This window comes from Arvicola amphibius, chromosome 5 (genome assembly GCF_903992535.2).
Source record: "Arvicola amphibius chromosome 5, mArvAmp1.2, whole genome shotgun sequence".
Taxonomy (NCBI): Eukaryota; Metazoa; Chordata; class Mammalia; order Rodentia; family Cricetidae; genus Arvicola; species Arvicola amphibius.
The window spans coordinates 5,798,629-5,813,334 of record NC_052051.1 but is presented as its reverse complement, the minus strand read 5'-3'; the positions used below and the strand labels follow the sequence as shown (position 1 = coordinate 5,813,334).

At 56.5% G+C, this 14,706-nt stretch overlaps 1 protein-coding gene across 1 annotated transcript; it reads left to right on the top strand.

Annotated features, from left to right (window-relative positions):
• Rbm38 (RNA binding motif protein 38) lies at positions 1 to 12,131 on the top strand. The gene is made up of 4 exons (XM_038332100.1): positions 1 to 325; positions 862 to 985; positions 1,470 to 1,524; positions 10,995 to 12,131. Exons 1-4 carry the CDS (start codon positions 95 to 97, stop codon positions 11,296 to 11,298), a joined length of 714 nt encoding a protein of 237 aa, XP_038188028.1. The 5' UTR covers positions 1 to 94; the 3' UTR covers positions 11,299 to 12,131.
• The last annotated feature ends 2,575 nt before the right edge of the window (positions 12,132 to 14,706 follow it).

Genomic DNA, 14,706 nt, shown 5'->3' with positions numbered 1-14,706 from the left:
GCTGACCGACGACTGGCCTGGGACAGCGTGGGAGACTCGGATTCGGCCTGCGACGCCCCCGCATGCGCCGGCCGGCTCGGTAGCGGCGGCCCCCATGCTGCTGCAGCCCACGTGCGCCCCGAACGTGTTTCCGCGGCCGTCCGCCGCCCCCAGCGCCATGCACGGCTCGCAGAAGGACACCACGTTCACCAAGATCTTCGTGGGCGGCCTGCCCTACCACACCACCGACGCATCGCTCAGAAAGTACTTCGAGGGCTTCGGAGACATCGAGGAGGCCGTAGTCATCACCGACCGCCAGACCGGCAAGTCCCGCGGCTACGGCTTCGTGAGTGCCCGCGGCGCGCGCACCTGCCGCCGCCCCTCCCCCACCGCCTCCCAGACCCGCCGCGCGCAGCCTGGACTCCGGGGCTTCCCGGGGCCGTCGGCCCTTCCCCCACACTTTCCAACCTCCCCAAATAAGCGTCAGCTTTAACACTAGCGACTTGAAGACGGTTTCCCACTTCCTTCCACTCTAGTGTCCCCCAAACTTCTCCTCTGAGAAAGTTAACGGTACTTACTCCTGGGCAGAACAGCCTGGGGGGGGGGGCTCCCCTCCCCTCCCCTAGGGGTTCTTTTTGCTCCACCTCCCAGGGGATTATCGTTGTCCTTGAAGGCTCCATTTCCCAGCACTTGAACTTAGGGGAAGGAGCTGAAGTCCTGGAGGCAGAGAAGACAGCCTCAAGGGTCCTGAATACTAAATATCCTCCTGCTCCTGGGAGGGAAGACCCAGGGATGGCCTGATGCCAGGGCAGGATCCTCTTCCCCTCTGTCCTGCTTCCCTCAGCAAGCCACCGAAGCCCCTGACCCTCCGTGTTCCCGCAGGTGACCATGGCTGATCGGGCAGCAGCTGATAGGGCTTGCAAAGACCCTAACCCTATCATCGATGGCCGCAAGGCCAATGTGAACCTGGCCTACCTGGGTGCCAAACCTAGGAGCCTGCAGACTGGTGAGCGTTTGAGCTTTCTTTGCAGCCCTTCTTGTTTCTATATTCAGCCTTGCTATCTGTCTGATGGAATACACTGCCCCCCTCTCCCCCTTTGTCCCAGAGTGGCCGCCAGCAGTCATGTGCCCTGCAGAGCCAGCCTAGGGCAGCCACCCCTAGCTTGGAAGCTTGCTCTTCTTTCTCAGCAGTGTATAGTCCCAGGGATACAGACTCTCAAATGTCTGCCCTACCCATGAGGAGGGAAGAAGTCAGTTGCTGACGGGGCTGGAGATTAGGAGTCACCCAGAGAAGCCGCTGCCACCTGTAGACTTCTGCGCTTTGGGTGTTTTGAGAGTTCACTAGCAGGGACAGAGGTGGTGCTGGGATGGGAGAAGGAAGCTTACTGCCCTTTGTGACAGGGGAGTGTAGCACGCATGACTCTGCCTCCCTGCGTATGGCCCTGGGCCTTACCCATAGTATCCTGTTCCTAACTGTCCTCTTGTTTTAGGTTTTGCCGTTGGTGTACAGCAGCTACACCCCACCTTGATCCAGCGCACCTATGGGTGAGTGGATATAGCTGGTGTGGGTGGGAGGGCCTTGAGGTGGGACAGCTGTGGGCTTCTGTCTGTCTCAGATCTGCAAGGCTGGGGAAATGGCTGTTTTCAGAAACTGGATTGTGTGTTGGAAGTGTGGAGGAAGAGATAAGACCAACTGCGTTTCTCTAACTCAAAGGGGAGCACACGCCTTCAAGCCTGGTGCATGCCTTGCCCCCACTATGTGACACCTCCTCGGCCAGGTGTCACGTGACCATCTGTGCCTCAACTTCCTCACCTGTGCAGTGAATATGGGGGCTCAGTCCGTCCCCAGCAGGCAGCCCTCCTAGAGTGTGTGCCGAGGCTGAGTGGATCTGGTGACCCGGGCTCTTCCTGGGGTGCTCTCTGATGTGGACCAATGCCATGGAAGTGGCTCCTGTGGGACTGTACCCGGTGAGGGTTCATGTTTGTGAATGGCATATTAGGTGACTGTCACTAGTTGTCTTTTCGTGTGAGTCGCTTGTTCCGTGTCCCACCTCCTCCCATACTAAAAAGAGCAGTAGTCCTGGCAGCTGCTTGGGGAAGGGCTCACACGCTTGAGGGACACAAGCGTTAGACCCTGCCCCTTGGTTTGGCCACAGTCAGCTGTTTATCCAGTGTAGATTGGTTGTGAATGAGCCAGGTGGGTGGAACTCTGACACACACACACACACACACACCCGCTTTGCACTGGCAAGCTTGCCAAATCCTTACTGCCAGGTTTTGTGTCTCAGCTTGGTGGGTGGGGTAGAGTGGGGTTTGTCGGGGCGGGAGCTGGGAGGTAAATTGGGGTGTCTGTTGGGGTTGGAGCTGAACGTTGGAGTGGGGTGGGTGTATGTTGGGGTGAGAGCTGAGTTTGGCCAGCACAGTGGGTCAGATGGCTGGAAACAGTGCTGCTTGCTCTAAGTGTGCTTGTTCTGTGAGGCGCCACTGGGATTCTCCACAACTCTCCTTGGGGATTGGTGTGAGCCATGCAGGGGCATATCTGTGGGGAGCTGTGTTCTGGGCCCCAGTCTGCGTTTTCTCGTGTTGTCACTGGTGTCCTGGGATGTACTTGGGGTGCTACCATGGCAGATGGTGCCAAATCACTTTTTTGGCCTGGGATATGTTCCCTATGTGTTCGAGGCTGTCTGGAAGGAGTTTGGGAACATCCTAGCCTTGGTATCTGCACGGTAGTCCCTGCCGGCTGTGTGAGGAGGGTGCCCCTCTCTCTGGTAGCTTGCTGTGCTCCTGGGTCCTGGGTTTCAGGCTGATGCTGGGCTGAGATGAGAGATGCTTACACTGGGGCAGGGGTTCCCATGCCTCTGATACATAGCTGCCTCGCAGTCACTAGTGCCTGCCCGGCCTCTGCGGCCCTCAGCTACGTTCACAGCCTCTGTTACTTTCCATCTGTGCCCCCTTTGGTTGCCTTTCCTCATCTGGAAAATGGGGTCACTACTACTTATGGACAGCATGCCCTAGTCTCTGGAAAAGGCCCTCCTCCTGTCCTCATAGATGGCTAGTGACTTACCCAGGGGGTGAGGTGTGGACCTGTAAACTCAGGGCCACACTTGCTGTCTTTGGGGGTGTGCATGTTCCAGGAGCCCTGATACTCGGGGGTATCTGGTGTCAGGCCACAGTAGTTTGTAACTAGATTAGCAGACTGGTCGTCTACCACTTTGACTACAAAGTAGTCTCTCAGTGTTTGGAGGGTGCCAAGGAGTGTAGACCCAAATGGACAGGTGAGCAGAGGGACTGGCCGACCTGCGGTACCAATGGTCCTTGGGTTCCTTTGAGGAACATACCACTTCTTGCCCTTACCAAACTCTGTGTGTGTGTGTGTGTGTGTGTGTGTGTGTGTATGTATGAGAGAGAGAGACAGAGACAGACAGAGACAGAGAAGATACAGAGAGACAGACAGAGACAGACCCAGTGCTGCCTGGGTCATTGCTATAAGTGCCCTGCCCTCCCAGCTGGGAGGCAGAGTTGGGCTGTCAGCAGCTCCCTTTGTTTTTGCAAACAATCAGGCTGGCCTGGCTGGGCCTGACTCAGCGGTTGGTTTTGTCAGTCAGCCTTGGGCTACCCTGGCTGAGGGCCTGGTGGGAGCTGGAACCCTGGCAGCTCAGAGCCTGCAGGCGCCTGCATGACTGTATACTAGGGCTTCTGGACCCTTGACATTTAAGACCCCTATAATGCCTATGAGCCAAACCACTGTTGGGGTCCTCACCTGTCTGGTCAGAACTACCCGTTAGCTTATGAAGACTCTTGAGAACACTATGCTTTGCTGTTTACCTGGGTCCCCATCTGCTTGCCCCCATGCCTACTTGTTGACCGGGCCTTGTACAGCCTTGCTGGCTGTACAGCCTGTGCCTGTCCGTCATGTAACTGAATCTGTGGGACAAGGCTTGGTGTCTGGTGAAGCTTTCCTCAGCCATTGCAATAGTTTTTGCCAGCCTTTAGGCTTGTGTGGTAATCCCTGCTGGGGATAAGTGACCCAGGACCTTCCAGCAATGGGGTCTCTTCCAGCCCTGGGACACAGTCAGCAGTGCAGATGAGAGGGGAGGGCTGAGATTACCCCACCCTGGTTATATTTGTCAGGGCCTCTCAGGGTCAAGGGTGTCTGTCCACACTCAGCCTATGGCTCATGGAGAGCCGAGGTTTGTCTCTGGCCCGGCAAGCCCTTGGAGCCTCTCCTGAGCTATATTTGAAGGGCTGTTGCTCCAGCAGGCTGTTCTCCCTGTTCTTAAGGGGAAACCTTGCTGTGGCAAGATGCCCAGACACTGATCCTTTCTCCCCAAAATAGGGCCAGGCCAGGCCCTAGGGGCTGAGGTCAAGCCAGAGTCCCAAGCCTGCTGGGTGTCAGGCTGCACCTCTGGACAGCAGCATTGGTGACAGGGCCACGTTAAGGACTAGGCATGTTGTGTGGAGCGTGTTGATCCCAAGGCCATGGAGAGCCTTGGGGTTTGTCCTGGATGATCCCACAACAGGCCTAAGCTTGGGGCCACATAGACTGTAGGCCTGCCCTCTCCCTAGGACCACCCAGGCCCATCCCTCTCTTCCCAGCACCTCCCTTGCTCACGTAACAGTTTTTGGATGAGTGAACTCATGTCCCCAGACCAACAACAATTGGGCATCCTCTCTCTGGGGTGGGTTTTCTTTCCCATAGTCTTCATTTTAGAGACTGTGTTTTCTGTGGTATGAACCTGGTACCCGCATGGTGATGTCTGTCCTGATGTCATGTCACCAGACCTGGGGACTAGAGGTGATGGGGGGAACGGGGTGGTGAGACAGACATCCCCAACCCGGTGACCAGTGTGGCCAGGACCACTGCAGTTAGACAGGGTGCTACTGAGGTTGCTCCCCGGGAATGAACAGTGCTGTGTTATCTGACTGGCCAGTTGAGCTGCGTGTGTTACGGTGTAAATGAGCACCATAGTGTCTGGGTCCCCATAGGGTCTCACACTGTGAGGGCCATAGTGTCTGGGTCCCCATAGGGTCTCACACTGTGAGGGCCATAGTGTCTGGGTCCCCATAGGGTCTCACACTGTGAGGGCCACAGTGTCTGGGTTCCCATAGAGTCTCACACTGTGAGGGCCACAGTGTCTGGGTCCCCATAGGGTCTCATACTGTGAGGGCCATAGTGTCTAGGTCCCCATAGGGTCTCACACTGTGAGTGTCATAGTGTCTGGGTCCCCATAGAGTCTCACACTGAGGGCCATAGTGTCTGGGTCCCCATAGGGTCTCACACTGAGGGCCATAGTGTCTGGGTCCCCATAGAGTCCCACACTGTGCTAGCCTTTTTTCTGCACAGATAGTGTAGCCAGCCAGTGAAGGGAGGTTGGAGGAAGGGATTGGCCCTGCCCTTCAGAGGGATTTGCCCTAATTTCACTGAGGGCAGTGAAAGGTGAGGACAGTGTGAGGCTGTAGGAGGGGCAGGTGTGTCACACACTCTGGTTCAGGAGGCCTCTCTAGGGGTGTGGCAGTGAGGAGTTGGAAGTACTGTAGGCACTAAGCCAGTCCCAGAGCAGCAGGTGTGAGCATGCTCACCCCACCACCTGTGGGTTATCTTGGGGGTGGCCCTACTTGCTTCCCCCGTCATCACTTCCTGTTTGGCAGCCTGTCTGGAGGCAGGCGTGGGCTGTCTGTCTGACCCTCCCAGAGGGTGTGCTGCCTTTGCTGCTGCACCTGTTGTTTGTCCCTGTCTGCTGGGACAAGAGCTAACCTCGGGCACTCGTGGGTTCCTCTCAGAGTTCAGTTATTGCCTGGTGCCCAAGGTAACGCTTCTAAAGCCTGAGGCAGAGGGTCCATGGCTCAGTTAGCCCCAGAGATGTGTCCATGGCACGAAGGTCCACCAGATGGCCTCTGGCCCCTAGATCCTGGCTCAGGAATTGAGGCATCCCTTGGGACAGTGGCCTTGTTCCCTTCCCCCAGCCCTCCTATAGACTTGGTGTCAGCTGGGAACAGGCAGGGAGTCTGCAGAGTGATTCTGACCCTCCCTTTGTGTCAGGGCAGGGGCCCTAGCTCCACTGGTGTGACCACAGTGTCCCTCCCAGGAGACTTTTAGCGAGGGAGACAGAACCATGCAGGGTAGTATAAGAGCTGTAGAGGAAGGGACTGTGGGGTGGTGATATGGGAACAGAGGCCAGAGCCCAGCAGTGTGTGGGTCCTTTTTTCTGTAACAAGACCTTGTCATGCAGCCCAGGTTGGTCTCGAACCAGCAGTGAGCTTCCCAAGTGCTAGGGTCAAAGTCATGTACCGTCGCTTCTTCTTCCTTGTTAAGCCAGGCAGGGTCTTTCTAGCTCAGCATATGGTGCCCAGCAGACTGAACTCTCGGGTTCCTGCCTCTGCCTCTTGTTTCTCTGGAGCTGGGACTTGAACCCAGCCTTATGCGTGCTAGATAAGCTCTCTACTCCTGGACTACAAGCAACCTCCTGCTTTCCAAGTGCTGGGACTCTGATTTGTTTTGAGGGCATCCCTCTACTGCTTCATTGAACCAGAAGGCCTTCCCTTGGGACAGCTGCCATCTAGCCTGAGACAGAATCACCTGGACCACTAGAGCTCGGGAGAAGGGCTATGATTCCAGAGTGGACAATAGATGGACTTGACCTTGGAGGAAGAATGCCGTACAACTTAGACTGTAGCTAGCAGGCCTATGGTGGAATTTGGGCAGGTTCATGTGGACATGTACTCAGCTGGCTCCTACTGTGGTGTGTCTTCTCCCTGCCTAAACTCACCCAGCTGCTGTGCACCCCAGAGAGCCTGGTGTCCCCCTGACAGGGGATTCCCAGGAGGCCTGCCAGGCTGCCACACACGAGCCACCGCCCCGCCCCACCCCAACGCTGGGGCTGCTGGTAAGTTGCCAGGCTCGCCTCCAGCACCCAGGCATGAGGCCCCCAGGGAGAAAGAAAAGTGAAATGGGCTCATTTGCCTTTTTCGTTTTTATTTTCAGTGTGGCTTCGTGTTCGGGAAATGGGCCCTCCTGGGCTGTGGCCAGTGATTTTTCTGAGAGCTGGGCTTCACACACAGGGGCAGGGCCTGCACTGACACCACTCACTTTGAACCCTCCTTAGTAGTAGCCATGATAACTGTGCTCAGGGTGGGGAGAGAGATGTCTCAGATGCTGCTGCAGAGCTCCCATCTCTCTTCTGGGGGTAGCCAGCATCCCAGGAGATGTGCCAGTGGTACCCTTAGCATACAGTGGGGAAACAGACTGGGAAAACTCAAACAGGCAGTGAGATCTGGACCCTAGGCCAAGTCAGTCAAGTGCTCCTGGCAGTTTATTTGTTGACCTGACTCTGGACTTGATGGGAGGAGAAGCCACCTCTTCCCTCCCAGTGGGTCAGGTTCTCCTGGCCCCACCCTTTAGACCCAGCTGTCAGCCCTGGCCAGCACCCATAGCAGCCCACTCTGGGTTCTTCCCTTCGGCCTCTGTAGCTTGATAGCTCAGTGTTACCCCAAACCAGATACCGCTAGGAAGCTGAGAACTTGAGCCATCCTTCCCTTAGCGTCACATGGGTCTTCCTGGCAGGAGGGTCCCCAAAGCTCCAGGATTTAAACTCCTTTGGTGGCCTCTGGCCTAGGAACTCTGCTGCTGCTGCTGCTGCTTAGGGTGGTATTAATTGTCCCGGGCCACCCTGACTTGAGAAAGGGCAGAAGGTTCCCTGAAAAGGATGCGGAAATGGAACCCTGGGTGTGAGGAGACAGTGGCATCTACTCTCAGCCAAGGCCCGGATGGGAGTGAACCCGAGAAAGCTGGTGGTGGCAGAGCACCCTGGAGAGAGTGGGTGACCCCACCTTTAGATTTCAGCCCGTAAGGCTGGACAGGCGGAGCATGAAAGGTGTCGGTTCACTTGACCTCCCCTTGGGCCCTGATGCTGCCAGAGGCCTGGGATTCACAGGGGTGAAGATCCAGTTGCCTGTAGGCGTGTCATTCCGAGAACTAAGGACGCCACAGGACTAAAGCAGGCAGTCGACCAGGATGGCAGGTCAGACTGTCTGCTGTGAAACTTGACAGACAAAGCTGTGTCTCCTGTCCCATCCTACCCTGCTGGTGTCTGAGGCTGCTGCTCTATCTGCTGTCTCATGCCTGGGCCTTCTGGCTTGCCCCCGGGTGCTCAGATGTCCACAGATGCTGTTCTGGGCCTTTAAGGACAATGGAGCAAGGAAACTCGGCCTGCATGGCCATGAAGGTTCATACAAATAAAAGGATAGGGTGCTTTGGAAAGGGGCAGGAGGGGCCCTCAGGATGATGCTGGGGGGAAGAAACCTTTGGGCTGTGTACCCCAGGTGTTAGCACCTCGGGGTGGCTGTAGTTTGGGGACAGCAGGATCATCCAGGGTGGAGAGGTGGGTGTGGGCTCTCATGTCGGAAGGCCCAGGAGAAGTTTGGATTTGCTTCTCGGTCCAGTGGGATGGTGCTAGTCCCTGGTTCTGGTCCCTGGGGTGATGTGGTCTTGAAGTCTTTAAGTGGTATATGAAGGACTTAGTGGGTTAGGCCAAGTGGAGTCTGCTGGCCCAGAGGTAGGAAGTGGGGGAGAGTGACAGTGGCTTTGTAGAGTTTTGGGTGGGTGGGCATGCTGAGATGTGGGGGCTTTGAGCCCTGCAGGGCCCCGTACTGCTGCGGTAGAAGGTTAGGAGGCTGGTGCCCTTGCTAGGCTGGGCATGAGAGTGGTTGAATGGTGGCTGGCATTTGAGTCTGAGCAGCACTGGGGACGTCTCTGGACACACATGGCTTCCACATTGCTTGCAGCAGTGTGCGGTCTGGGACCAGGGTCACCCATGGACAGGGCGCAGGGCTAGAACTCAGGTGGTATTTTAAAGTAGAGCGATCTCTATGTGCCAGAGTGTTCTCTGGTGTGCAGGCCCCATCCCAGCTGCTGCTGCTTTTAACCTATGGTGTTGGCCGTAGTGTGGAGTCTTCTCAGAGTAGCCTTAGCTGTCCTAGAACTCGTTTTGTAGACTAGGCTGGCCTTGAACTACTGATCCACTTCTGCTTCTGCCTCCCGAGCACTGGTTTTAAAGGATTGTTGAACTGTGGTTCCAGGGGCGTGTGGCATAAGTGTGACTTGATAGTCTCTGAGTCGTTTTCACCTGTCCTGTGTCAGGCACCACAGTAGTGCCTGGCAGAGACCTCAAGGAAAGTACAGGTGAGCATGCAGAGATGGGGTGACCCGGAGCATTTAGGGCATACAGGATTGGGCAGGTCCTCCGGGTGGGCAGAGCATGGAATCTCAGTGTTAGCAAAACGCCACCCCTAGAGGGATTGGGTAAGGGTGTTCCACCCATGTTTCGGGAAGTTAAGAGCATAACTCTCTTGGAGCCTCAGTGCCTGCGTCAGGTGGGGCTTCCTGCCTGACACCTAGGTAGGGACACCCACATAGGCTTTGCTGCTCTAGCAAGACCTCGGTCTTGCCCGGTGGGGAGCAGGCATCCAGCAGCACCCTCTACCAGAGCTCTGGTTTCAGAGGGTCAGGCCAGGCTGGGGGACAGTGCAGGAAATGGCCCTGGACCCCAGGCTGAGGCAGGTGCAGGAGTGTTGGGTGCTTTGGGATCCACTGCTGTGCAGGCTTTGGTCTGAGCAGGGCTTAGGGATCTGTGGGCTTGCTGAGTGGTGAGGAGGAGCCCTGCCTCCCAGTCCTGTTGAGCGTAATCCTGCCTGGGCATCCTCCCTGGGGCCTGCCCGGGCTCCACTTTCCTGCAGCCTCTCCTGAGCTCTGGGTTTCTGTCCTCCACCTCTTCCTGCAGAACTCAGCCATGTGTTCTGTTCATGACTCTGTGCTGGCAGGAATCTGAGGTAGGGTTAGAATCCACGGCAGTGCCATTCCAGTCAAGGAGGTAGGGCAGACACTACCTGGGGCTCCTGCCAAAGGCTGTTTGGCCTCAACTGCACATCTGTTGCCCTTTGGTATACAGGATGCTGACCACTGCCGGTGATCGGTGTCCTGGCAACGTCTGGTCAGCTGCCCCTGCCCTTTGAAAATGGAGAGGGCAGCTGGGTGCAGAAGCTCTCCAAACAGCATGCAGGGTCACACCTGTGTCAACTGTGCCTCCCTGTGTGCACTCCTGGCCTCGCCCGTGTCCCTTTGGTACCTGTGCTATTTACACTGCTGCTGGGGCTGCTGCTGGGGCTGCTGCTGGGGCTGTGGCGAGGAAGAGGTAGTAAGTGCTTGCTGCACTCGTGTGATGGCCACAGTTTGGATCCCATGGCAGTCTACCTGTAACCCCAGCATGCGAAAGACTGATGGGGTCCCCAGAGTGGGAGCTCAGGTCTCCAGGTGCCCTCCAGTTACAAGCTGCAGGACCTACGTGGTCACCTGGCACAGGGCACTCAGCCCTCCTGACTTTAGAATGGCTGTGCTGATGGGACATTAGATAAGGCCTCTGGAGCATCTTGTTACTTAGCAGGGCACAAACCAAGCGCACCAGCAGCCCTTTGCCCTCCATCCTGCAGTGGGTGTACCTGCAACCCTGCTGCTCAGCCTTCCCTGGCAAGAGTTGAGTATGGACTCCATGAGGGAGGAGCTCCTGCCATCCAGGAGCTCTGGTGGGTGGCTAAGGAGTGTGGGGGTCACTGGGAGGGGTAGGTATCTGGCATGTGAGCTGCACTGCTCCCGTGGTTTTTCTCAGGCCTTGAGTTGTTACCGTCTCTCTCCTCACAGTCTTGAGATTCCCGGTTTAAACAAAGGCCTCACGTTTAAACACTGTTCAGTGGGTATTGGTGGGAGATACGGGGTGGGCCTAGGTTGAGGAGGAGGACACTGAGAACAGGTGTTTGGTGGCGTGTGAAGCGATGGCACTGCCCGTGCAAAGGCCCTGGTGTCAGAGTACACCTGGCATGTTGCTGAAACTGTCTTGTAGATGGGGTTATAGATGGGCAGGGCTCTGGTCTCTTTGCCCCCCCATATCCCCCACTTTGCCTCCCCCACTCTGCCGCCATTGCATTCCTTTCTGCCTACAGCCCCTGACACTCTGCTTGGCCCACAGGCTGACTCCCCACTACATCTACCCGCCAGCCATCGTGCAGCCCAGCGTGGTGATACCTGCCACCCCTGTCCCGTCACTGTCCTCGCCCTACCTTGAGTATACACCAAGCAGCCCAGCCTATGCCCAGTACCCTCCAGCTGCCTACGACCAGTACCCGTACGCCGCCTCGCCTGCCACAGCCACCAGCTTCGTGGGCTATGGCTACCCAGCTGCCATGCCCCCAGCCTTGTCTGCTGCTGCCCCTGCAGGCACCACCTTCGTGCAGTACCAGGCACCTCAGCTACAGCCTGACAGGATGCAATGAGGCGCGTCCTGCCTAGGGCCACAGCCACCGCCTGCCAGCCTCGGGAGCCACCAGCACTTGGGTCTCCTCAGGCCCCTGGGCCCACCTGCCAAGGGCACCAGACAGCATCTTCTCCAGCCCAGGCCCTGCTGTGCCTTGAGGAAGGCCATGAGAAGTAAGGGTACACTCTTGGGAATCTCTGCAGCCACTCCATGCCAGGTGCCTTACTCTGGGACGTGTACAGACGTCTGCCTTCCTCTCTGGGAACCCCGCCCATTGCCCCTCAGTCGAAGCACTGTGCCATGTCCTGTTGGGATTGTTCTACTATGAAGGCAAGACCATCATCACCAAGAACTCCAAATCTTTTTTACTTAGAGACTGGCTTTGGTCAGTAGTTCCCTGTGGAGACAATGACAGTATTTCTCTGTGACAGTGTCACTGATGGGATGCCTGGAGCTACCCCCTTCCCCATGGGGTGACCATCACCAGACCACAGCCCTGCAGGGCCCTGGGCTCCTGTCTGTCTGATGCTGCCCACCTTACCTGCAGAGGTGCCCGTCAGGGCGAATTCTCAGGTGTCTGTTGCTGTGCCATTGAGGCCTTCTTCCTGGCCCTGCACCCTCTAGGCAGGCTCTGTGCCCGCCCATCCACCCTCCTGTAGTCACCTGCGTGCCAGTCTGGGAGCATGACCTGACAGCACAGAGGGAGAAGTCCCGCCCATGTCTGGGAGGGGTGCAGTGGGCATCTCTGGCAGCGTGGGCTGCCCGCAGGCTGGGCAGTGGGTCCTTCCACACCTACCTCAGGGAGCCAGTGTGAAGGCCCTCAGCAGCATGCCTGCTCCTCAGCCCAGAGGACAGAGGGAGTAATGTTATAATAATATTTTTATTAGAATATTCTGATTATAAAAATAAAACTTGTTTTCTTTAAAGAGAAAGTCTGTCCAAGCTTTTTCTCTCAGTGGCCATGGTGGTCCTGTGTCCAGGGTTTCTGACAGCTGTTGATCAAACCCTTACCCTGCTTCAGCCTCTGCTGATCTGTTAGCTTCAGGGACAAGCAGAGCCGACCCCAGTATGGCCCAACAGTCTGAACCAGAGGACTCTAACCAACAAGGTAGGTGCAGCCAGGTCTGGGCAGGGTTCACTGTTGATCCTGATGCTCATGCCTTTAGAAGTGGACCTGGGTTGACTTCTTGCACTGTCCCTTAGGTTCCCCAAAACCCTGTTCTGGTTACCACTTAGTTTGACTGTGAGGTGCACCTGGAGCATCTGTGACCTGGGCCCAGCTGCGCTGTCAGGGCTGGGTTTGCTTTCACCCCAGGCCTCCACCTCCAAGTGTCAGTTTGCAAACACTAAGGGGTCAGAAGGTCAATGTGGGGGCTCCTAACCCACAGCTGACATCTGTTGATGCTGATAAGAGTGTAGGGCCAGGGAGGGGTGGCGGGCACTGCCAGGGTTATCAGGAAGGCCACGTGAAGCCAGCATACTTCCTGTCTCTATCAGCTGGTGGCAGCCACAGGGGCAGGCCCTCAGGAAGGCCCCTTGGTCTGGATAATGCCCTCCTGGGTCTTAGGATTGAGGGCTCTAAACAGGCAAACCTAGGAGAGCAATAGGTGCTGTTTTGTGCCAGGGACACAGCGGGCCGAATGCAGTCAGCACAGCCACACTGCCATCAGTAATTACAATGGTAACCACTGCTCTTGCTACAGGACTGTTTCCCGTGGGATGTCCCCAGGTACAGGTGGCAAGCTGTTCATTGTCCCTTGTGCAGCATGGCGAAAGGTCTGGTTAGGAGAGCCCACACTGTCCCAGGACAGGGATTTTCACTGCTTCACCTCCCAAAGACAGGAATTCTGTCCCAGAAATCTGTTCCTAGCTGTCAGCACAGACCTGGTGCACAGTATGACCCAGAGAGGGGCACAGGTTCCATCCAGCCCGATGGCTGGGTGCACTCCTGTGCAAGCAAATGCTTACAGAATGCATACACATTAGTATGCTCACCCTCTACATAAAGGTCCAGCAGGCCAGTCACAGGGATACACACAAACTCCGCATGCAGAATACACTTTCACAATTACACAAGCACACCTGACTAGGCTCAAATGCATACTTGCAAAGATGTCTGCAAAGCAACACACATGTGTACATGTGTACACACACACACCCCAGAACCAGGCATACTGGGTAGCATGAAGAGGGTCCGTATGCGTCATCTGTGTTATGTTAGGTGAGGACCACGCCACGGCCTCTGGAACAGAGATGCAGCTACAGTTTTGAGCTGGAGTCACTTGAGGGAGAAGCTAGACCTGTCTGGGGGGGTGGGGGAGGGGCGGGGGGCGTCTGGGTGGCTGGACAAAGAGGAGGGGGACCTCAGGCCTTGGGCTGGACCTTCTCTGTGCAGGGGCAGCCAGCTGTCACTCCCTGCTGCAGCTTTTCCTTCTGGCCTAAGTGCAAAGGGGCAGCAGCCCAGATAAGAGTCAAGCTGAGCCCAACACTGTCCTGTATGGACCATTCAGCCACCATATTTGCCCAGAGCCCAAAGCTTAACTAAGGTCCAGCTGCCACATGACCGACTGCATAGTTTCCACCTCTCCCCTACCCTAAGAACCTATCCTGTTCAGTAGGACCCCCATCCCTGGGCACCCACTGCTGTGAGGCTTTTGAGCTTTGAGGTGTGTGAGTCACTGGCATGGGTGTAGGCCCTGTCTGGGTCACAAAGAGCCACATGAGCCTTCTGGAACTCCAGGAGGAAGAGAGACTTCTCTGGGGGAAACAGGCTAGGAACAGATAACCCTGAGTGTCTGGGGGAGGAAGAGTTCTTTGCCAGTGGGTAGGCAAGGAGAGCCAGGAACCAAACCGTCTTGGTGATCAACCGCTTCCCTTTACACTAGAGGCTGGTCCTCAGGGATAGATCCCCCGTGATCCTGAGGGCAGGGTTGTAATGCTCGGCATGATTGGGAGAGTAGCTGCCCTTGGCTCTGCTTCCAGTTGCCTCAGTTTCTCATTGAGACCCCTCCCAGGCAGTGTGACAGACAGCCCTCTCGAGGGGAGCTGGCTTGGGGACAGAGCAAGCCTTCCCACTGGCCAGCTGGCACCCACGAGTGCCAGGTAGAACATTTCGGCCAATCCCCTGCCATGCCTTCATTCCTCTATCGGGTATACAGGCCTCTCTCCCAGCTGCTCAGGCTGTCTCGGGCTCTACCACGCCAGACCTTGGACGTGATGGCTGGAGCTCCAGCAGCCATCCTGGCCCTTGGAGAACTGACCCAGCCACAGTTAAACCTCCTATAAACTGCTCATTACCAAGTTCCTAAACAGAAAGGGGAGAATTGGCAGCCAGCGGGGGCTGATGTGAGATAAACACTCAGCTTGGGAGCCCCAGGAAAAACTGAGCAGTCATCAGAAGAAGAATAACACCCCAATTCCTGTGATA